This window comes from Amblyomma americanum, chromosome 6 (assembly GCF_052857255.1).
Source record: "Amblyomma americanum isolate KBUSLIRL-KWMA chromosome 6, ASM5285725v1, whole genome shotgun sequence".
Classification (NCBI taxonomy): Eukaryota; Metazoa; Arthropoda; class Arachnida; order Ixodida; family Ixodidae; genus Amblyomma; species Amblyomma americanum.
In genome coordinates, this window is record NC_135502.1 from 77,929,960 (window position 1) to 77,954,433 (window position 24,474).

Consider the following 24,474-nt stretch of genomic DNA (forward strand, 5'->3'; position numbering starts at 1 on the left):
AACACAACTTTCGTTGTATCCATATCGCTGACGTTGTGAAGTGAGCATACGGTTTCTAATTTGAGCTTTGTGTTGGAGTGAACATGCAGATAAGGCTGTGATTCACAGAACTCTACTTCTTCGCCAAAGAAACTGATCGAACATGAGTTCTGTGGTGCCTACTCCCGGCGAGACGATTGACGGTGACGACCGGTGGTTGTCACTGGTAAGTCACTTGCGTTATATGGTTGGTTACTTCATTTAGCCATTCGGACATGCTAACATATAAATGCTTCTTACGAAAATTTTTGCTGTTCACAATTACGTCATGTTGGAATTTTTGTCGAACAGGGCTGTAACTTTGTTGCCTCAAAAGAACGTGTCGTGGTCGTGGACCGAGCTTCGTAGTAATTGGTCCCTTAATTGGTGCCGAAGTTCCGTGTTTAGTCATTTCTTTTCTTCACAGCACAAACTGTTCTTAGCAGAAGGAACGGAGAAGGAACCGGAAGTTGTTTTTCTTGGGGACTACACCGTAGCGTTTCTTCAACAGTCTGAGGTAAGTTTCTTTGCTGTTCTTTATTAGCTTGTTTATTAGCAAACATCGTTGCCAACTGCATATTCTCAAAACTAAATTTCATATTCATCCTTACTTTCAAGGTATGGGAAAACTTCTTTGCGCCTCTACACTGCTTGAACTTTGGCATTCCAGAAGATAGAATTGAAAACGTACTCTGGAGAATTGAAAACGGAGAGTTGGACAGCGTCAAAGCTAAGGTTTGTATTTTTTGTGATTTTACGCTTTGTGTAATAACGCAGTGTTCGTAAGGAGAGTACTGGGGTTTCATTGAATTCCACTCCTGCCATGTGCAATTCTACCGTGTTCCTTTACTGGCATGGTGCTCAAAAGGACAGAGAACTGGAGTAGTTTCATTCATGTAATGTGTGATAGGCTATAATGCAAGCTTACTGTAAAACTTCTCCTTTAACGTATCAAAATATGCAAGTACTGTGCACATCTTTGCAGATCTCCAAGTGTAGCCCCTCATGAATGAAAGGGAACAACCAGTTTGTACGAAAGATAACTTTTTGGTTAGCTTCTAAACTTTAAATGACTTTTGGATATTATACACCGAGAGGAAAAGTAGTTAGAAAGCAGGAAAAAGTGTGCTTGTCATACATAACTATGGAATAATCATTAATCAGTGCTCAAGCATTATTCCCTTTCATATTGGAGGGACAAGCACTGTGGCTGAGTGGTTATGGCGCTCGGCTGCTGGCCCGAAAGATGTGGGTTCAATCTCGGTCGCGGCAGTCGAATTTCGATGGAGGCGAAATTCTGGAGGCCTGTGTACTGTGCGATGTCAGCGCACGTTAAAGAACCCCAGGTGGTAGAAATTTCCGAAGCCCTTCATTACGACGTCTTTCATAGCCGTAGTTGCTTTGGGATGTTAAACCCCCATAAACCAAACCTGTATACGATCGCGATCACAATATTTCGGGACTTAGGAGCGCCTGGCAAAACTGCGTTCTGCGCCTCCTAACTGCGTTCTGCGCCACCCACTCTCTCGACCCTTGCAGGCAGCTCTGTATCCTCACTCCTGTCTGACGCGTGCCTTGATAGAGAGGAACCAGCATCAGGTGCCGCTTTGGTAGCTCGCACACCGAGGCGCCCTACGGTGAGCGTCTGCACCAGTCACTGTGATCGCCAAAGATGACCAGGTGCCACCTTTCATGGGTGGCGAATTTTGCAAGAGGAGAAGAGGGCGTGTAATCATGCATTTTAAGGCGAAAGCCTTTAATGGCTCATACTCGCGGCCATGGATCTGTCCGGCGTACGGTAAATCCAGCAACTCGATAAGAAAAAAATCTTTGTGCACGGTGAAATTCGAACCACCATCCTTCCGTTCCGCAGCCGAGCGTGCTAACGACTACGCTACTTCCTGCCAACACATATGTAGTTCTCCTTGTCTAGGGCGCTGGAGAGTGTTTGCGGAAAGGCATCGAATCTGACGGATGCCTCCCAAATGCCCTCCAGTGTCTCCAGCATTTAAGGTTCACAAACAATTGTGTACTTAATCGTCATCTTAACCACACATCAGTGACACACGCAGCAACACCACGCTAAAGGCTTTCGCCTCACCGCACTTTAGGTCAACAAAGTGCCCCCCTGAATTTTTCGAGTTTCTGCTTGCCCTTGCACTCCTCACAGGCATGACTGACAATTTTCACTCCTTTATAGACTAAGTGGTAGCTAGACTCCAAATGACAAGGCAGTAAACTGCTCTGATCGCGAAAACGGTTAGAATACCAAGGAAAACGAAGAAGCAAAGAAAGTGTGTGATTTATTTTACGCCTGAAAGAAACAGGATATGTATTGCTTTACAACAGGTTCATCATTTGTCTTTGTGAAGTGGGCATTGACTTGGCAGCACCCATTGGTTTCAGGTGCTTTCAAGTAAATGGAAAATTGCATATACATGTCAAGGCCGAGCCCACACAAAAAAGCGATATATGCTACACGTCGATGCAGCTAACACTCATGTTGGAACCAGAGCGGAATGGGATATAAGTAGTTCTTTCTTAGGGAAGGAAAACAACTGGCAAGCACAAGTGGACACAGAACGTTATTACATTGCTATGTCGCTCAAAATTGCATCAACGGCGATCATAGTTTGAGGCATCCTGGCATCGAGTGGTACAGAGCTGTATTGTTGCAAGCATGCTTTGAAACCTTCGATAATAACCTTGAGGCATTTTCTTCAGGTTGTAGTCCTCTCTGTGGGATGCAATGATCATACCAGTTCCCCTGAAGCTGTTTCGGAAGGAATTGTGACTTGTGCTGCAGCTATCAAATCCCACCTTCCTGAAGCACAGGTGGTTGTCCTGGTGAGTGCGATTTGAGCACTTTTCTAAATTTGCATGCATTGGTTATACTGTTTTTAAAAAAATCTAGCCTGTGCTTGAGAAAAACTTGCTATCCTATTTCACTACATCAAAATACCTTGGCTGCTAGCGGCTCAATTTGCGTGCAGCAGAGAACAGTGGCAGGGCCTTTTTTGTATTGCTGTAGTGTTTGTAACTGTACATAGCTTACACCAGCCTCATAGCAGCTGCCATGCCGGTGAACCAGGAGCACTGCAAGAAAGTGCACGTTTGTATAATCCACTTATTGAAACCTAGTTTGTCCTCTGCCAAAGCTATGCATGGTTCACCATAAAGCGGTAACCGCATGAGGTGAAAATTCGCAGCGACACGCCGCGCGATGGCATCGAGCGGTGGGCTGAGGGCCGCCGAAGCACTGTCGCTCATCGTGTCGCCAAGGTTCTGGGTTTACAGGAAATTTCGCCCATCGCCCGGAAGTACCGTGCGAGACTAGCCAATGACGGTAGGCCTTGAGGGTGCGTAACTTCCGATCCAATTTGCGCGCGAAAGTCGATTTTTTTTTTTTTTTCAGCGGAGCAACAGCCGTCGCATCCCTCACCATGGCAGCTATGCAAGAATTTAATGAAAGGCTTATTAATGAAGTTCAAAAGTAAAGGGTGTTGTGGGTATGTCCTACACGCACTATAAGTCGCGAGAGCGCAGGAATGTCGCCTGGCGCCTCATCACAGCGTCCCTCGGGCGCGCTTTTCTGCGTCACGTGACTTCGTGTAGTCGACTAAAAATAAAATTATTACCTAAAAATATTTTTTCAATGTTTTTATTGTGTTTTATCTTGTATGAAGACTTAAGAGCTTTGTTCTACGCGTTAATGAAGGCAAAATGGCTGAACGCTGAAGCTGCCGCAATCGAGCAACACTGAAAACGCGCCGCTCCGACGCCGAGTCCCGTCGCTTCGTGCGGTTTGCGCCAGCGGCAGCGATGGGCGACGGCAACGTCATCGCGCGACGTATCGCGAAGGAATATCGCCTCATGCGGTTACCGCTTAATGGCACCCATGACATCTGATGCAAGCCATGCAAGGTGCGTTCACTTAAGGTTTCACTTAAGCATTGAACCAATGGGTTTGTGTGGCTAAAAGTGAAAATCACCTCATTCAAGCTGTCAAAACTCAAGATGGCATTAATAATCATTTTCATACAGCTGAAATTTGTGCTCAGTAACTAATTTTTTCGAAAAAGAGCAAGAATGGTTTGCATTGAGTGCAGTTAATAAAAAGAGCTTAATTATTAGTGCATACGTCTTTGGTGAAGGAGGTATGAATCAGTATTTTTGCAACCTTTACAAACTCAAACCAGCTTGTGTATCTGCCTTCGAGCCATTGGATGACATGGCACAGAATAATCATGTGGAGTTGATTATGTAAGAAACTAGCAGTATCTGGAAGAGCAGAGGTACCATCAGGAGACAGAGGATGCACATCCTCTATGTGAGCAAGCCATTAAATATCGATGGCTCTAGATACTCGAAGTGCACTCCTCTGGTACTGCATGTGTATGGCAATAATGTTTCCGCACCTCTGACTGAAACGCACAGGCACCTGTGGAGTCATCTACATACCTACACCACCTGCAACACCAAGCCACCTTTTGCTTGGTTCTCTGTTTCTCACTATGCATAATTCTTTGCCTGTGACTATTTTTCAGTCTAATTGTTCTTGGAAGTTTGTATTGAGTTTGCTGTTTAATTTTGTTTTCAAAATGATTGTATGTGGCTGGTACAGATTAAATCAGTGGCGTCAGCAGCATCTGCACATTTTCACACAAGTAGTCTGGCTGACAGTCAGTCAGTGCGACGATCAACCTGTGGTAATTGGACACCAACCTGCCTGAGTAGTTCTGTCTGGTAGATCTATTATGACAGTGCTGTGATAGTTTATTATGCTGTTATAGTTTACAATGCTGTTTCCAGGGTGGCAAAGGTGGGAAGCTAAGAATATTACATATGAAAATATTAATGGTTAATTACATTTGCAAAACTATTTCTTAAAAGCCACCCAAGCTAAGCAAGCTTTCTGGTGCCAGTTGTCATTGTCAACTGATGTGCTGTGGGTCCAGAAAGTTTCTTGTGCATCAGTCTGTTGCACTGAAAAGAAAAATTGATCAAGCGCTATTTTATTGAAATATTAAGTTTTTGTACAAATTTTATTTCATTTATGTGTGCTCCCCTGGCCATGAGTAATTTAATAAATATTGCATGGATCTGAACTGGTTTAAACACGTCATTTCCTTGCTACTGCAAAATGTCATTGATCTCTTCCCGGTTCAAACATTAAAAATCGCCAGCATTAAATATGGTTTATATAGTTATGTTATCTTTTCTTGGTTAATACGTTCCCTGGTAACATATTTTTCTGGCTACTACGTTTAAAATTTCGACAATGCATATGCAAATGTACAAGTGGGCAGAACATGGGGCCACGCGACGTAAAGAGCTGAAATACAATAACAGTTACCTGCAACAGTGGCTTCTCTGCAGTGTCTCGGTGCGAAGAGGCGCACGCACGCGCGCGCGCGACATGAAAAAGAGAAACGCAGCGGATTCTTTGCAGTGGCTTAGGGCAGGGTGCCAAAGCATCTTGAGAACTACAATGACGTGCTTGCATATGTGCGGGCCCGGTCTGGGAAATACCAGGAAAAACAAAAATGCTGCGACAGTCAGCTACCGCGGCGGTTTTCCCGCAGTGCACAGGTGCAAGGGGGCGGAGCATCCGAAAAAACACCAAGGAAGGTTGGCGACTTTTGCCATTACCATCGACAGACCAAACGTGTTGCTTCCTTCCGCTTTTAGGACAACGCAGATGCATACTGACTTCTGTGAGCACTAGAAAAGGAGCTGTTCAGGCCTCTGATGAGAAATGCTAAACATCTTACTGAGGTAAAATAATCAATAAATGCTGTGTGCATCATTCAAGTCACATATTTCAGAATGAGATTGTTTGATGGTTCGTTTTTTTCCTCCATTTTTTTTCTTCTTTAAAACGTGCCAGCGAGGTTTTACTGTACTTGCACAGTACTTTCACTTGCATGGCCTGCAATATTTTTCTGCTACTCCTCAACCACTGGAATGCACCCTGAGGTCTGTTCTCTTCCATTGTGTTGTGTGAACGAGTGCTATTAAAAGTGCTATTGAGGGCTATTTGGACTTTGTGCTGACAGTATTGTTATGTAGAGTGAGTGTACAAATGTCAGGTTAAAGCTCTCTTAATCTTCCTTCTTTTGCTTAATCAAAGAGCCCTCATGACAAGTTTTCAGTACTGCGATGAATTTATTCTCCCGATGATTTTGGGCTACAGGTGAGGAAGCACGTGGATTGTTTCAATGTGAAAAAAAAAAGGCAGCAGATGAAGGGCGACTCCGGCGTTTTTTTTTTTTAATGCAGAAGTACTATATGTCCCTTTAAGGCAAAACCCGTCCGCTGCAATCTATAGCATGAAATTCATATGATGTACTACTACGAGGGTGTACAATGTCACAGCACATGTAAGTGAACATGTATAGTCATGAATGATGAAACTTAACATACTATTACCTATGAAAGTCGCCACTCAGATTCATAGTCATGACAGATGACTCAGACATTCTGCATCATATCATGACTCAGCACTTTACAGGTAACACAGTGTAAGATGTGTACAAAGTATGCATAGCCATGACTCATAGTCATTCTGGAACGTTGCTTGACTCAGCACTTCAGTGCTTTCACATTCTCACACGTAAGCAGTCTTAAGTGCCTATGCTGAATTTTTTACCTCCACGTATGCCACTGAAACTTTCACGATAGGTTCTCTAGAGTCTTTTGATCATTTCTGCAAAATTTTGCAGCTAGTCGACATTTTGTCTTTCCGCTGATTCATTTTGAATCTGCCAATTTCATGGCATCAATCAAGGCGGTTTCTACAGGTAACCTTGCGTGTCTGACATCTTGAGCTGTGCACCTGTCAATATTCCATCTGCATTTGCTGAAAGAAAAAATTTTAGCCTTGTTTTTGGTCATTTCAGACAAGTAATGATCCAAGCTGTTCCTTACAGTTGCCACTTTAGACAATCAATGAGGACGCGAGAGATTTTTTGACAGTATGCGTGTTGTCATACTTTGGTTAAAACCCAGTTTCGGTTTTGGTTTCCTGTTTTTTTAATTCCTTTCCTTGTTATTATGAAAAGGTAGTACCTATCGGAAATAAGATATGGAGGTCCAAAAAATATAATCTGATAGTCAACTCAGGATGTTTAAAAATCTACCAGAGTTGCCTTTTAATGAAACCAAAAGAAGCAAGGGGGTAAGTTATATTTTTAGTCTGCTAGCACTAGAGCTTCCACTCAGCCGTTGTCCGTGCGGTCCCCTTGCAATCTTGAAGAGCTGGGTGGCTGGGTGCCACAGGCCTCGGTGACAGGTGGGTCACCTAGGTTAAGTGACCTTTTGATGTCATCACAACCTGCACATCAAATTGTAAGCAAACTGCCTACCGTGGCAGGTGGCAGTTCAATTAATGACTAGGCATGAGAGGTTGCTTGGGAAGAGCAACCTGGTTCTCACAAGCCCCACTAGTGGCAGTATCTGCCATCACAGGGCAACGGCGCATCACGTAACCGTTGCACCACTGTTCCAGGAGCGCTGTGAGGACTCCCAGTGATCTATGAATGTAAATAAAAGAATGACCAATTCCGTAAACTAAACATGTTGACAGATTTGCCTGTCTGGGTTTGATGTTTTATAATAAACTCTGACACATGTCCAATAAAAGAAATTTAGAGGACGCTTAAGCTTCTTCTGTAAGAGCAGGATACCACAGCACGTTGCAGCATTGCCAAGGAATCCACGGACCCCTTGCCAGGACAATTTAAGGAATGGAAACATATCTTGGTGGACACCCAAACCCGCGCTGTAAGGCAAGGGAAATGAAAATAAAATTTTTTAAGGCAAGGAAAGGACGCCTGTCTCACATATCTCAGCCGGGCCTAAGGGAAGGAAATTGAAGAAATGACCCTGTCTTGGTGTACCCCTTCCCTTAACCCCTGCCATAAGGGAAGGAAAATTCCTTCCTTTACGGCGCAGTTCAGGTGTCCACCGAGATGCCCATTTTTCGCTCATGGCATCTTTGCAGGCGTATTTCTATGGCACGAGCTCCTTAAAGCTGTCTCGTGAAAAAATGGCATCTACTGCCCCCCCAACGACTGAAGGAGGAGCCGAGCCAGCTTCAAAACTTTAGGTTTCAAATTAAACTGGTATAGACAGCTACTTTTGGTGGCATTCTTTCTTCTCTACAATGATGCAGAAGATACTGCTATGCATGAATCGCCATGTGGTATTAGTCTACAACTGCTAAATAATTATAATCAAATTTTTCTCTCATGTTGTTTTGGTTTCAGTTTCAACAGCCAAGCAATGTCACGTGAGGCACGGAAAAACTGCGATATAATCACTGCTTGTTCTTTTTAATTCACAACAATGCTGAAGCCATCCTTCCTCAGGAGCTGGAATGAAAGCGAATGTAGAAGCACCGATTATATTGCAGTTTTTCATGCCTCACGTGACCTATAACCTCTTTGACATCATAGTCATTGTTCGTCTGTTGAAACCAAAACCGAAACAGCACGAGAAAGAAATTTGATTTTTAATTATTTAGCTGTCGTAGGAGACTACCACGTGGTAAACCATATATAATAATGTCTGCCTCATTACAAAAAAGAAAACACGCACCCAAAAGTTAGATGCCTATACTCCTTTAAAGTTTTTGGTTTGAGATGTGTCGGAGTTTACTATAGGACCAATTCTGCATGTAAGGGCATCAACCCATTGACACTATTGCATCATACCCTATGGCAGAACTTAAGTGTCCCCTCCAGTTTTAGTGCACTAACACAAAGGTTATGACACCTGCTTGACCTTGAATACCAAGCCTTGACCCAAAACCAAAGGGGTAGCGCACCCAATTCCCATTTTGCCTAACCATGCTGAATTGTCAGTCTTTATGCGTGTGTGTGCGTGCGTGTGCATGCATGGGTGTGTTGAAAGTTACAAATGTTACAGAAATCTGACGAGGTGGCTCACTGGCTTTGGCTTTTGGCTGCTGATCCAAAGGTCACAGGACTGAATCCCAGCCATTGCAGCCCCATTTCAATGGGAGCGAAATGCAAGGACATTTGTGATATATGTTATCAATGTGCATTAAAGAGCGGATGATTTTTCAAAAATTTTCAGTTGATGGTTGCATTCTTTTTGTTGGACCTATCGTTCTCTATTAGTTGCAATGAAATTTTTCCAGTTTAATAAGCAAAGCTTTAATAAAACTGCAAAACACTGGAAACCAAAACTGTGTTTCGATCAACATATTTTGTCATGTTATATCTACAAATGGTGTCATAGACATTGCCATGAAACCTCTCTTGTGAGCATTCAGTGCCTGAACTGGTGACTACAAGTGATAACCTCAATAACTATTAGTCTATAGGGACCAAAAACATGCTCATTTTTTCTTCAGCAAACCTAGAACAAATATTGATGGACATGTAGATTGTGCCGTCATGCACTCGAGGTTGCCCTAGAAATTGCCGCAGTTTAGGCCATGAAAAGGGAAATAGCAAAATTTATTTGCATTGAAACAAAACATTGCCTGCGTGCAAAATTTGGCACAAAGAGAATTAGAAGACTGGTGAGAACCTACTGTAATAATTTTAGTAAAATGCATGGATGTGAAAAAAAATCCCGGAGTTGCCCTTCAAAAAAACCTTAGGTTGTCAAAATTAATCTCAGCCCTTCATTACGGCCCGTCTCGTAGTCCACTTACAGGTTCAGGATGTTAAACTCGGCACACCAAAAAGTTGGAATGACATGCATAAAGTGATTGAGGTTTTTTAAAAAGGCTGTAGCACGTCTGCCGTCGCCTGTGAAGCAGCGGAGTGACTGCGAACCGGCAGGATCACACAAGATGTGTTGGTGGGGCGGGGAATGCGCAGAAGCTACTGCCCTGTGGCCAGCACCCCAACTCGCAGCGAGATCGGCGGCGCCACATAAACGAACAGCTGTCCAAGGCACTCAAGGGCAAGGCCCAGGTGCAGCTGGTGGACCTGGACCCCGGGCTGGTGCGGCTGGATGGCAGCATCAGCCACCACGATATGTTCGACTTCCTGCACCTGAGCCGCCAGGGCTACAAGTCCACCTTCGAACCGCTAGCCGACCTCGTGGCCCAGCTTCTGAGGGAGGCCACGGGGGCCGAGGGCGACACCCCCATCACCGGCCCATAGGGTGCAGCGCTGAGATAAGGGGGGGGGGGGGGGGGAGTGACACTGGCAGTTTTAGGCAACACACACCTTCTGCACCACCTTTGCTTTGCCTCTTGTGGCTGCCCAACCTCGCTTGTTATTTTTTTTTTCTCTCTGCCTCTCTCTCCACTGTACACTGCCAGCTTGTGTCTTGTATGCATGATTCCACTTGATAGTATAGTTTATCGCAAGGCATATATGTGGGTGTGAGTTTCACCGCAGTGGCCTGAGCACTGTAACAGGCTTGGTAAGAGCTGCTGTGGCACCGTGCACATCTGATGCACAGGAAATGGCACTACTCGAGAGCCTGTCCAAAGATATTGGAGGCTTGAGCTTATTATGGGGGATGCCTTGCTACCAAGCATTTGGAGAACAAGTGCATTCCTTTACTGGTTGTTTTGCAACAGTGTAATCTTGCTATTTTGTGTCCACTTTAGATTTTAGAGAAGGGTGTGACCAGCTCTCAGCTTCCTCATATGAAGTGGGTAGGGAAGCAGGTGTCACTCTTCTCATTTTTATTGACATGGGAGGTGCTTAATTCAATTTCTGGACCACCTTAGTTTTGTTTTAATTCATCCGGCTTAGCAGTTCCAGCTGTTCTGATCACAGTGGGGCTCATCAGATGTCAGCAATCAATTAAGGTTGGAATGGCAGGCCTTTGTGATTAAGTGTACTGTCTTTGATCACCCATGATTTGTTGTGAATTCTTAATCGGAGGACAACTGCGACATTGTTGCCAGTGGAGGCTCACTCATGTGACTCCGCAAGTTGGTGTAGCACTCCCTAAATTCATTTGGTCATGTTTTTGTAGCAAAATTTCTTAAGAAGCTCAGTCCGCAGCTTTTTGGTTATGCTAGCCTCTCTTGGACTGTCTTAACTGCAAGAACTTCCCTAGTTTTAAGGTGAATGGGCAAGTGGTCTGTTACATTTCTGTTTACACTTTTGCTCATCTGCTTCAAGCAGTTTTGACTTACTTGCTTGCAAGTCCCACTCTAGATGAATAACACCCCTTGCTACAATGTGACAAGTGATATTTCTCATGGTTTGAGCTGTGCATTTGCAGCATTTCTCGTGGTAGCCTCTTAAGTTATTGCCAGCGGTAGTGAATTGTCTTCTTCTTTTGTGTGCGATTTGAGGTTTGCAATTTATTTTAATAAGGGTGCTCTTGGTTTTTCTGTTGGGTAGACTAGGGTTGTAAATACGTGAGAAACTGTGGTTGCCTGAGGACATGCTTCTGCTTTTAGGTTGTACAGATACACCAAAAGTAAAACGGAGCATGCGAGCAGTGGCCAAACCGGACGACGCTTCAGGGTCAAAGTGCTTCACGCATGTAACCTGCTGGCTATTAATTGCTGTATGTTGTGTTCCAACTAAATCCTCCTGTGTTGTCCTCTTGTATTGTGTTGGTTTTGAAAGTGAACTTGTGTGTCTCCACAGGCGAATGCAATTTTACTTTGTTTAAATGTGCATATGAGAATACATGGGTTACATTACTTCAGTGTATTACCCTAAGTATTTGTGCATTACATTTTGTGTTTCTGTGTATGCAAGCCTGGTTTTAGTGGCTCTTTGAAATTTCTGCATATGTATCAATCTTAAAGTGTGTTTTATGCTGTATGTTTTGAATTGTGGATGGTCGTAATGCTGATTGTGAGCAGAACAAGTATTTTTGTCATTTTCTGAGTTGCTTTACACCTAGCAGTTCTGGGTTGTCAGTTTTTTTGGTTTTACTGACATGGCACTTGCTGGGACAGCCAGGATTTCATGTTCATGCATTTTGGTTTGAAGCTGGAGCTGAGAAAGGCATGGATTATTTCCTTGTGACCAATGTGACAGCAGTGCCTTCGCCGTCGTATTTGCAATAGACCGTAATAAACTTCTCAAAACGCCTGCCAAGCAACGTTCTGTCGTCTTTATCGTAATTTATGCATATATTTTGACTGCGCGAAACTGATGAGAAGACGTAGTTGGTAGCACTTCAGAGGGTCACAAAAATGCAAAGCGATCTTTCAAACAGCGAGAACAAAATTCTCCCGGTGTTTTTTTCGGCCATTCAATTTTAGAGGCGTGCCATGTGAATACAAGAACGAAAGTCGCGATATTTCGTGAATTCAGTGTTCGCCCACCAAGCAGCAAAGTTGTGCGGATGCGGAGAAAACGAAACCGACACACCCACCTGCTTCGCAGTTCTCGTGGTTCTCGCGAGATCGCGCGAGACTCAGAAGTTCATAACGCGAGGAGGGTGAACTCCATTGTAATTTGGGATGCTTCGCACTGTTTGGATTTAAGAAAAAGGCCAAGTACAGCTTCAGAAACATTGCCGGTAAGTGTTTTCTACACTGTTGTTGCTGTCTGCATAGTCCTTGCGCAGTGAAATCTGTCCAGTACCGCGGCGCCGGTCGGACCGTTCCATTTGTCGTGGCGCTCCTCCACCCTCCGTTACCTAGCGTGCCTGTGGTACGGTCCTTTATGTTTCCCTGCTTATTTCCTGCGGCCCGCGCCCGCGCGTCGCTTACCCATTCCGTCGTGGGGGCGGCCACATCGTTTTGGCACCCCGTTCTCAGAAGTGTGGACGATTGGAGGCTCTTCGCTGGATCTCAGTGACGCTGTCGGAGGAGACATTTCGACGCTGCATCTTGCACAATGACGCCCGACGCCATTGCTTGCGTTAGTGGCGTTTCTCGCTCGTGCTATTGAGGTTTCGTTCGGCGCTCAAAGTGACGGAGCCCGTGTGCCGCTGCAGTTACCACGTATACTGTTGCAGCGCTGAAAAAAAAAAAATGTGATCAGGTCGTTCCTTTGCTTCTTCGCTAATCCTTCTAGCGCCCTGTATATTCTGTTTAACGTTATCATTCGCACGCCTATTTATTCTGATCATCCGCGCAAATCTTTCCTTTCAATGAAAGCCAGTGAGCAGATAGGGAAGCTATGCGTATAAACATCCAAGTAGATTTTCAACCACTGCTGCGGTTCAGATGCCGGACGTGCTTCAGTAATGTTGTGATTGGCGGAACTTGAATAGGTTGGACGCTATTACATGGCTGGGAACGTGGGCTTGGCTGGCACCAACGGCTGATTTCAGGCCTGTAAATTCATGTGTGGGAGCATAAAGAAAAAAAGAAATGGCCACCACCTGTTTACAGATCTTTGCGCGCAGGTTACCTAATACTTGGCATAATTGAGGAGAAACCATGAAAAAAAAAAAATGCTTACACTGGCATGTAAAAAGAAAATAATAGTAGCAGTTATGCAAAAACTCGAGTGCAGCAAAACTGTTTTTTGGTGTAAGGAAGTGACAGTATCTTTAGTACGAAATAGCTGGTGAGTGGCCTGGTGCGTCATACCTCACCTAGGAATGAGCATGGTTTTAGGGACATCATTGCACTGGCCTAACTGTCAACAGAGCACTCATTATATACTCTGCAGAGAAGAAAGATGTGTGCGGGAAAGGACAGTAGTAGCAATCGTTACCTAAACTTGAGCACTTTGAAACAGTATCCTGAATTTAGTATGAAAGTGCCAACTAGAAATGTAATCCTTGCACAATGCTTTATGCACTATTTTTTTTTTTGTGCGTGAAAATGAGTATTAATATATTGTGGTACTTCACATGTTGCCAAAGAAATGTTCGTGTGTGCTGCATCTGTGCGCTAAGGGTAAAAAATTTGGTGCTGTTGTTGATCGCGAGACTTCTGAGTAACTTTTACAGCCATCTGTTTTCCTCTTGGAGACGTTAGGTGCTACTCAGTCCACTTCAGATCTTGGTTTTTCCTGCTTAAAAAAAAGAATGAATTCTAGCATCTGGAAGAGTAATTGCACTGCCATTGTATCTGTGCAACTGTGCAACCTAGCTTTGAAAGGGTGTAAGTACTTAGCTCTCAAAGCTGCTGGTTCTTTCTAGTAGAATTGGAAACAACATGTATATGGCATCTGGGACAAAAGGGCTGCCCTTTTTACATGTATAAGCACATACAAGCACATTACTTTGCACTGGATCCGCCGCGGGGGCTGAGTGGTTATGGCGCCCGGCTGCCAGCCCGAAAGACGCGGGTTCGATCCCGGCCGCGGCGGTCGAATTTCGATGGAGGCGAAATTCTAGAGGCCCGTGTACTGTGCGATGTCAGTGCACGTTAAAGAACCCCAGGTGTTCGAAATTTCCGGAGCCCTTCACTACGGCGTGTCTCATAGCCCGAGTTGCTTTGGGACGGTTAACTCCTAGAAACCAAACCATTACTTTGCACTGGAGTGTTTTACGGCTTGAAATATGATGGGAAGGGCAGCACGGTCAATAAAGTGACTGATTTTTTAGATGAATATGCCAAGAAACTTTGTCGTTGTTTAATAAAGTATCACTGTCACGCATCTTGCTTCAAGTGGCTGTTTACTCTCAAGTTGAGCAATGTGGTGCCTGTTACACTGAGAAGTTTCTCTTACCAAGACTCATCCCGAAAATTTCACACATGCCCTTATTTACCTTCACAGTGCAATGAGAGGACGTGGTAGTTAAGTTTCTTCGGGTTATCTGCCTTCTTTCTTCAGCTGGTTGTTAAGCACTAATTGGACAAACACCACTTCCTCTGATCATCTCGTTCACCTCCTCAAGGCCAACTATTCACACCTGTCATGGTGGCTCAGCGGGTAGGCCGCTCGGCTACTGAGCTGGAGGAGCCGGGATCAATCCTGGCCATGGTGATTATGTTCCGATGGAGTCGAAACTCAAAAAGGTGCCTGCATGCTATGTGATGTTGGCGCTTGTTAAAGTACCTCAGGCGGGCCAAAGTACGCCAGAGCCCTCCACTACAGCGTGCCCATAGCTTATGAGTCTCTTTCTGGACCTTAAACCCCATAATTTAAAATTTTTTTCAACTATTTGCAAGAAAACAAGCAGACGAGGAGTACACATACAAAAGGCAGTATTAATTTTAAGCACATATGTCTATTGCATCCATCTTTTCTTAGCGTTGATCATGTTTTGAGCATGTAACAGCTAGCCTGGATTGGAGTTCATGTTACACAGCCCTCAGTTATTTTAACCCTTTATAAGGCACAAGCTGTGTGTGTGCCTCACATCCATACAAATGTTAAAATCGCACTCAAAATGACTTTCAGGCCATTCGGACTACTGATTTTGTGGAAAAAACAGGTACACAATTGGACGAATGTTTTTGTAAAAAGATCTGAAATGCTGGCCATCCCCCTACTTCAGTCTTTTCGATGTGTAAGAAAACTTGCTTTCAAATAGAAAATTGCTCCGAGAAGTATTATGAGGCAGTTGACTGATGGAAGATGCTTAAAAACTCAAATATATCAAATATTTTCCTGCCATAATTTGTCCCGTTGAACTGTAGACTCGCACTTGTAATTAAAACTCTCCAGAACACTCAGGAGGCCTCTCAGTGGAAGATACAAACATGCCCTGTGGTTTGTTTGATAGTCCGGTAGTATTTAGCATGCAAAAATGTGATACGTAGGTGCACCATTGTCTGTTTGCCAGCACTTGAAGCAAATGGTGCCCACTGTCATATAAGGGTTAAAAAAAAGCCCCGAAGACAAATTGAAGATGGCCTGTATCAGTAAATTACGTCATTCTGATTAAACAAAGGCTGCTCTCACTGAAAACAACTTTTGTACTCTAGAAAAGCTCAAAGAACGAAAAAGATATATCGCCACCATCGGCCATTTTCACAGACTATGGCGACATCCCGTCAAAAGTTTTTTGCATGCGGATTCCCAAGGCTGGTTTACACCACCATTGACTTCCAGATGACAATTGCAAAGTCAATTTCGGTTTTGACGTTGTGACTTTGAATTGAATTGCAGGAAAATTTTTAATCCAATTTTTTCGGCAGTACACTTGTGCCTCGTTAATATGTACACTTGTAGTAATAAAGAATCATGAAGAAAAAAAAATTAAATATGAAAAAAAATGGAGAGGACACTTAAGCTCCGCCTTAAGGGTATGACGCGATAGCGTAGTGGGTTAGGCTTCTCATTCTGAGCAGTTTGACACCTTTGAACACATTTTAATTTTTTCAATTGTTTCAATTAATTAATTGATGAATTACACACACTAAATTTTCTTAATTACCATTGACAAGCATTTGCTTTTCATTCTGGGCATTTTGAGGCCTTTGAACCCCCTTTTCCAATTTTTTCATTTCTTTAATCAATTACAATGATTTCATTAACTCGTCATTACCTATCGCATGCCAATCAATCATCAATCACTAGAACCACAAATTACCATGATACGTTTTTTTTTTACGCAGCCCCCAATTATTTTCAACACGTGGTGCCGAATACTACTATGCCGACGGCTTTTCGACCGAACGAGCTGTATATGCTGTCGCGTACAAAAAAATGCTTTATGGTTACGGACTGCTTCTCTGCGTAGCGGCAGGCAGTGGAATAGAAATCGAGCAAAGTTGGAAGTTCCAGGTATATTATTTGTGTTGCCATTGCCTTAAAACCATGAGGTTCCAATTTTAGCACGTTTGGAGTGCCTAGTGGCCCTTGAAACGCATGATGGCGCCTTTTGGTGTGATGTACCTCCCACTACGACTGTTCACATTCCAAGAACTCTGTACTCACTTGGCTGGCAGCTGCTGAATGTGGTTTTCAATGTAGCACACAGAAGGAATTTTTTTCGCGGGCGTTCACGGAATGCAGCAAACGGTAAGGCGCGTTGACCGGGCAAGTTACTAGTGTAAATCATAAAACCGTATACACAAAAAAAAGGCCTTTACTGTAGCATTTCACTTTCACACTGCCTTTCGCTGGTATTCTTTAAGCAAAATACTGGGGACGGACAATCTGGCAGAGGCACTCGGGATTCTGTTCTAATCGCGATCCATATTAATGGGACAAAAATACAATGGGCCCCAATGGAGCCACATGGGCCCCAATGGGCTCCGTACATTTTCACCCCATCCATTGTCCGGTCAGCGAGTTTTCATATTAACAAGGCATGAATACATTAAAGAAGTTTGGTCCTTAGAAAAATTTTTCATAATTCGAGTCGTCCATATTAATGAGGGTCATATTAACAGGGCACGACATTTAATGCGCCTCTTGCTGCCAAACAAACGTGGACATTGCTAGAAAGAGCAATAAAACCGATTTTTACAAAGAACAGAAATTACATAGAGCTGTCTTCAGTGTCCCTTTAATTAAGAAACCACACTTTGTACTTTCATTTGCTACAATTCACTAATTTAAGTTGTCAAGCATAGTACCCTGGCTTTCATCGGTTAACACCATTGTTATGACATGGAAAGGCTGTTCTTGAGGAATTCTTAGAGGGGCATATCTTTTGAGGAATTTGAAGAAAATGAAAGCCACTTGTTAAGGCAAGAACTGTTGAGATTTTGCTCTATCAGACTGGGGAACAATTGATAGACTGATTGGTTGGTTGATTAACTGATTAGTTTATTGATTGGCTTTCTAAGTTTTGCATCCCAAACCATTAGTGTGGACTTAGAGATGTTCTCTAAGTCCACACAAGTTCGAAGTGGAAAGCTTTGAATTGCGACCACCGTGTGGTCCATTTATTAACATGCGCTGAAATAAACACAAAAAGAAGTCAATATAATTTTTCGTATGTTTTTCTGACACTGTTTTTGTGAAACAGATGACCTAAAACCTTGTTAGTGCAGTACTTTATAGTAGGGCTGTGACCAAGTTTTTATTGTTTTAAAGCAAGGTATTTAAGCTTGACGATGAAATGAACAAGAAAGGGAAGCAAATGGTGCTCCAGTTTCGAAGTGCATTCCATCTGGTGAAGCCTTTGTGGAGCCCACACTCAAGAGCAATGAGAGAAGATGAAAATGTGGCTAGTGAGATAATGATGGGCTGAAAACCTTGTTGCATTATAGTAGTTTCAAGGAGCTTCTTTGTATCAGAAGTTTGCTGCAGCCATTCTTAAAGGAATGTAGACACCTAACTTTTGGATGTGTGTTCTTGTTTGTAATGATGCGTAAGGCACTATTATACATGGATTACCACCCGGTATTCTCCTACGACCGCTAAATAATTTATAATCTAATTTCTTTCTCATGCTGTTTTGGTTTTGGTTTCAATAGCCGAATGAGGACTGCGATGTCAACGTGTGCTTACAGGTGACGTGAGCCATGAAAAAACTGCAATATAATCGCTGCTTCAGCATTCATTGTCATTCTGGCTCTTGAGGAAGGCTAGCTTCAGCACTGCAGTAAATTAAAACGATGAAGCAGTGATTATATGGACATGTTGCCTTGCCTCGCGTGACACAAAAGAACTTTTTGACATCCCAGCCATTGTTTGGCTGTTGAAACCGAAACAGCACGACAGAAAAAATTTGATTATAAATTATTTACCAATCGTAGGCTAATATCACATGATGATTCATGCGCAGCAGTGTCTTCCACATCATTGTAGAGAAGAAAACATGCCACTAAAATTAGGTGTCTATACTCCTTTAAGTGCACAGTGTTTGGTAAAATAAGTAGCTGCAAATAATGGATAATTATTAATGTTATTATTTTACTAAAATAGCTCCCAAGGAATTGCAGCACTTGAAATAACACATATGTTGCCAAGCCTTTTCAACTGTGCACTTAAGCATATCTTACAGATGCAAATTTATTTGTCTGCCATTAAAGAACATCAGGTGGTTGAAATTAAGCTGGAGACCACTGCAGCATCTCTGATAGCCTGTGTGCAGCATTCAGACGTCAAACCCCACATGCTGCACCATACCAATAGAAAGGTGGTGCCCTGCACGCTGACACTGGTGCACATGGTGAATGATGCTCAACATTAGCATTCAATATTTTAACAGCTGGTATATTTCGTAAATGTACAAAGGCTATGGAATGAAAAATAGGCGCGCTTATCATAATTACTGTGAAACGTATGTGCTTGTACTGCCATCATGTTTCCTGAGTTGCTTTCAAATTTAGAGTGCCTTTGACTAGAGTCCAATGTTAAAGCATATTGATTGCAAGAACTATACATTGCATTAGTTCCCAGGGCAGCCTGCCTGTGACTATAGTTAGTGCATGGCCACACAGGAACAAGTTATTGGTGCCACTTAGTGGTTTAGATATTAAAAATGTCGAGGAGGAATTTCACTGTAATTCACGAGTTCACACAAGCAAATTAATTGAGCCACTTTACCACCTAACTCTTGCCACGGTGCACCTTTGCCACAGGTGCGATCGCTGGGGTTATTTTGCTACAAGTGGTACCTGTCTTCCGTTAACAGACAGAATTGGGCATGTGTGTCATAATAGTTTGGCTGTCTGACTGCATGCAAAGTAGTAACTGAAAGCAAGATTTATGAAAAAGCTTACAAATTCATATGAGAAGTTTTTAAAAAGGCTTTGTAAAGTCCCTGTTGGCCCTGTTTTGTGTGTCTTTGAATCTCTGTCCATCCTTCATCTCTCTTTTCAGGGGGCCCTTGTTGCATTAACTGTTAGTAATGCTATCATTGGTTTCTCCCCTTGAGTAACAGGAAAGGGCAGTGCGCTTGCAAGCACATTGTTAAAAAAAAATGTATAAAATGTGATGATGGCAGCACATTGGGAATGTTGTGTATTCTACTTTAAGCCTCCCCTTGTGCCTTCAACCGTGCTAACAGCACTAAGAAAGAGGGGACAGCTTCAGAGAGAACTGGCAGCTTTTGTGAAAGGTTTCCTGAAACCTCGAAATGGAGTTTTAGTCAAACATGTTGCATGGTAGCGAGGGAAAGCCTGCTTGCCTGACTGGAATAAGAAAAATTCTATTTGGTCATCACCAGCTGTTGAAAAGAAGAAAGGTTTCTTGCCGATGCTTCGGCTGTGAGAGCTTGTTGCCTGTTAATATATGTGTGTTCATCTTGTGCCAGGGACTGCTACCAGACATGGGTGAGGCATCTCTGGGTGCCAAAGCGCCAGACCTGGTCTCTGACAGCAGTGCGTCCAGCTCTAGAGGACCCCCTGCCGAAGTTGTTTGGCCTCCTCATGCATATGCCGATGTTGGCATGGCTGTGAGTCCTGTTATCTTTTTGAGAAAGATAAGATGTGTGTGTGACTAGTTTCCTGCCTATTTATAATGAAAAAAAGGTGTTTATGTTGGAGTCAATCGGAGGCTAGAAACATGAGCTAACAGCAGGACTAATTGTATACGGAAAGCCAGATGTGGTCACAATCAACGCTCAGCATTGCATGATGTGTCACAAACATTCTGCGTTGCTTACAAACACCATTCAATCTCGGGAACCATTATGAATAGTGTAGACTGTGTAGTTCTCTTTGGAGAGGCAGTCTGCCCTGCCTGTTTACAATGCACCAGTATATCCAACTGCAATGGCTACCAGTGAATTCTTTCTTCACGTAGCTAGGATGTTAAATATTTCTGATCAAGTTACAACCAGAAGGAATTAAGTGTAGGCATTTTTCTCCACCACAGAGGCTAGCAGGTGTGTGCTATGTAACTTGGCCAAAGAAATAGAAAATAATGAGGCACAAAATGGGTGAAGTCGATAGTACACAACTGACATGAATTATTTTGGCAACTGCTTCTGAAACGGTGCATAAATTTATACATTGTTTTGTTGTTAGCTGAGTGTTTTCACAGGAGTGTACCTTTTCAAGTGTGCCTAGAGTGGTTATCTCTAGTTGTCTTCAGAGTTGCTGTACTGCCTTGGACCTAGTTCTCAAGGCATTTAACAAAGGAAGGCACCTGTTCCTGGGCCGTCTTGCTTAAATGATGTGGTAGCTTTATGGGGTGATCCATTTTTGCAGCAATATCTATAAAGAGGGTTTTCCTGGGGTGTTAGGTGTCACCGTCACGCTTGCTTTCCTCAAGTGGCCGTTGGTAATGTCATTCATTATTCACAAAAAAAAAATTACAACACATGAGGAAGCAAGAAGAAATTTAAGCAGCAAACACAAGCACTACTTCTCTTTGTACTGTGTTTTATGCTGTTTTCCGGTTAATACTGCAGTACCAACTTGGCCAGACCACTGCACTTATTCAAGATTATCCAAGGTTAGCCAGCTGGGCCAAAAAGTGGGTGTTACTGAAAACATGCACTGCCTGAAAATATGATTGAGGTGGACTTAGCCAATGTGGGCCCAGGATTGACTCTCTCATAAGAAAAAGAAAAAAAAAGCTGAAGGAAACTCATGGAAGGGATGCAGTGTTAGCGCATTGAGTTGGTGGCTTTGTTATGGCAGTGAACTTGCGACTTTTCTTTTAGCAGGTGCCTGGGTCATATAACCAAAGCACTGCAGATTATATGTCCCTGTAGAATGGCGAATGGTTCCATTGCCTTAATTGTACTCCTGTTAATGAAATATTTGGAGGAAGTTATATAAACCGTGCTCAGTTAGCTGTCTAGACTATAGGCTGTAATATAGCTGAAATTTCTAGCATTTGCTCTGGCCTTTATCACACCAATATAAAAGCAGCATATTCTTTCTGCCAGCCTCTTCACCTCATTTGCTAGTGACAGGCCTGTGTAACCTTATTGCGGGTAAAGCCTTTCGAGAAGTGACGTGCGTTGTGCTGTTTAATATGAGGTACAGCTACATGTGTCTTGTGTTATAAATAGGGGTGAACTTATCGGTTCATTTTTAAAATATTCAGTGGACTTTTTTCAGTGTTTATTCTAGAACGCAAATTTTTTTTTTTCGGAAAATTTGTGTGTGGCAGCCCTGTGCCACTACATGCCAATACACCCCTGTTCCAATATGTGGCGCCACCGTGCAGTCAAAATTCACATTGGTTATCTTGTGCGTTTGAAAGGTCAGTTGATGTACCAGTAACTAATGCACAAATGATCATGTTTAGAGAAATTGTTCTAATATGGAATGCTATCACCATGAAAAAAAGTAAGTGTATACAAGTTAAGTGACTGGGCCATAGCAAAATGTAAATAAAACATTATATCTTAAGTCTAGGTCGCACAAAAACAAACAAAAAAAAAACAAGTGAAAGTAACACGGGAGTAACACTTGCCTTGCTTAGTTAATTGAGACCAGTACTCTCTATCTAGTCACCATCATATCGAACAAACTTTTTCAGGTGCATCAATGCACTGCTGACTCCTTCGTTCACGGAACAAACTATGAAAGCAGCAAATGTTTCACAGAAGCAAAGCTTGGGATTACACAGAAAGTACACACGGGGGCAATATGCGTCATATTTTGAACATCAAAACCAGGATATGCTATTCACATGTTGTAGGCAAGTGCCCATCTTAGTTTTGTCATAACGCACATTCATACCTTGTTGTACCAAGCACTGACATAGTGAGCATTCAGTGTCAGTTCTGCCACAGTGTAATGGAAACACGAAGACCAAAATCGTACCGGTTAGAATACTGCAGTTTTTGAGAACCTTTATAGTTATAGTCTTCACAATATACAAACACAACCAAATTACCGTTTTCGGTTGCATGCAGCAGTGTTTATAATTCATTAATGCAGTCTTCCAGAAACATTAGAATTCTGAACTACTAAAAAGTGCGCTGTGCATGAACATAGCATTATGTATAGTTACTCTTCATTTTTTGATGGTGCCCAAGGTACGGTAAACGTGTATCTGTGCCCCTGGTATGTGTGTGTTTCACAAGTACTATGACAGTTTTCACAAGCGCTTTGCATAGGCCTTAGGTCAATTTGTCAGCACTGATTCTTGCAGCATCATAAAATTGAATGCCAATAACAACAAACTAACTTTTGCTTTGGGTCATACTTAGTTTTAGTAGTGAGGTTTGACTGTAAAAGCAGCTTTTCCAACTGACGTCCTGACCTCTGGAGAGAGAACAAGAAAATAGAAGTGGAACTAGCTTCGAAAACCAGTCAGAATCTTGGCATCCTACCCTGAAATCATTGTCTATAACAAATGCGCTTGGAGCTCTTGTCACACTATATATGGCTGTAGTGCTAGGCGTACAAATTTGTTCTCATGGAACGTCGTATACAAGAGCTCCTGAGTGCCTTTGTTGAGGACGGAAATATTTTCAATGTTTTTCAAGGTTGCTTGAAGGGGCATTCCAACACACCACATAATGCTTTCATATGATAGTTGTAGTGGCGTATTTGTTCTCAGTATGGATTGGTGCTCTGGGTTTGCAGGTGGACTATGCAAATGGGGTGCCTGTTTCTCTGCACCAACCGCAGCACTATGAACGTCAGGAGTTCGTGACCACTGACAGGGAGCCAGCACTAGTGGTCTACCATGAAGAGCCTTACTCACAGCAGCAACCATCCGGATCTGGTGCTTTGGAAACATACATACAGGTGACACATGGCTCCCACTTTTTGGGTGCTGTTGACACTAGATGGAACTTTCGCTAATGGGCCTGATATTCAACAGAGAAAGCTTACTCATCCTAATAAGTGCATATCAGTCTCATGCTATCGCTTCCAATAATCTCTTAGCTGTGTGCATGCCTGTTTCTTTTTTCTGTAACGCGGCAGTGATTCCACATTGAAACAATCAAGTTGGTTTTCTGAGTTTAATTTTAAAATAGGGATGACTTTAACAGATGCATCGACACTTTTTTTTTTCTGTAGCTTTTGTTTCAAGTTTTTTCTGCGCCATTCTTTGTATGTAGCCTTTTTATGTCTCAGTACATCTCAGTAGTGTGGTTGTGTGGCCCAGGTGGAATCACGAGTGGGTGTAGTCAAAGGGAAAGGGTGCAATCATGGGGTCTAGGTGCAGCACAGCTGCTAACAGCATAGCTCAAATGGTTAGAGTGTCAATAATGCCCCCATTAAAATACATGATATGATGCATGCACTGAAGCAGTAACACGTCATGCCGTTGAAAGCATACCTACCACAGGTTTCATCCTGTGGAAAAAATGGTGCTCTGCAACTCGTTTCTGACATCTTATTGTGTTCTAAGCCATGATTTATTGTGTTGTTTACTGTTTTAATGCCTGTGTATTATGTCCTCTTTATGCATACAAGAAGTCACATGTGATGGGTAGAGCATGATAATCAGAATAAGAACAATCATCATTTAGTCTTGAGCACCGGATATGTAGTTGGCTGACAGTGCACCAGCATACTGTGCATGCGAGATGCACACACTTGCTGTCATGATAATGCATGAGCATACTCCAAGCGGATGTTTGACAGATTTAATTTTTTGGCACCATGGGCGGTATGCCATCTTTGTGTCAGTACCTTTGATGTTTTCATTCTTTTCTTTCTGAGATTTTATCAGAGTGTTTCGCAGAATGATTTAGTAGATATGGGGCACCTCGTGGGCTGCTACTGCCTTCTGACATGCAGATGTGTAGCTTGCAAATTTTTCA

General features: G+C 42.9%; 2 protein-coding genes across 2 annotated transcripts in view; both read left to right on the forward strand.

Moving 5' to 3' along the window:
- The first annotated feature begins 65 nt into the window (after positions 1-65).
- On the forward strand, positions 66-12,081 carry Paf-AHalpha (Platelet-activating factor acetylhydrolase alpha). Its single transcript, XM_077627462.1, has 5 exons — positions 66-205; positions 446-535; positions 637-753; positions 2,743-2,865; positions 9,876-12,081. The coding sequence occupies exons 1-5, from the start codon at positions 143-145 to the stop codon at positions 10,161-10,163; spliced, it is 681 nt and encodes a 226-aa protein (XP_077483588.1). The 5' UTR covers positions 66-142; the 3' UTR covers positions 10,164-12,081.
- A 67-nt stretch (positions 12,082-12,148) lies between these two features.
- The window catches only part of LOC144093762 (uncharacterized), a 62,048-nt gene continuing 49,722 nt past the window's right edge, over positions 12,149-24,474 (forward strand). Inside the window, exons 1-3 of the mRNA XM_077627458.1 lie at positions 12,149-12,504; positions 20,047-20,187; positions 23,285-23,449. Of these exons, the coding sequence (XP_077483584.1) occupies positions 12,328-12,504; positions 20,047-20,187; positions 23,285-23,449 (483 nt within the window). The 5' untranslated portion in view covers positions 12,149-12,327. The remainder of the gene's footprint in view (positions 12,505-20,046; positions 20,188-23,284; positions 23,450-24,474) is intronic.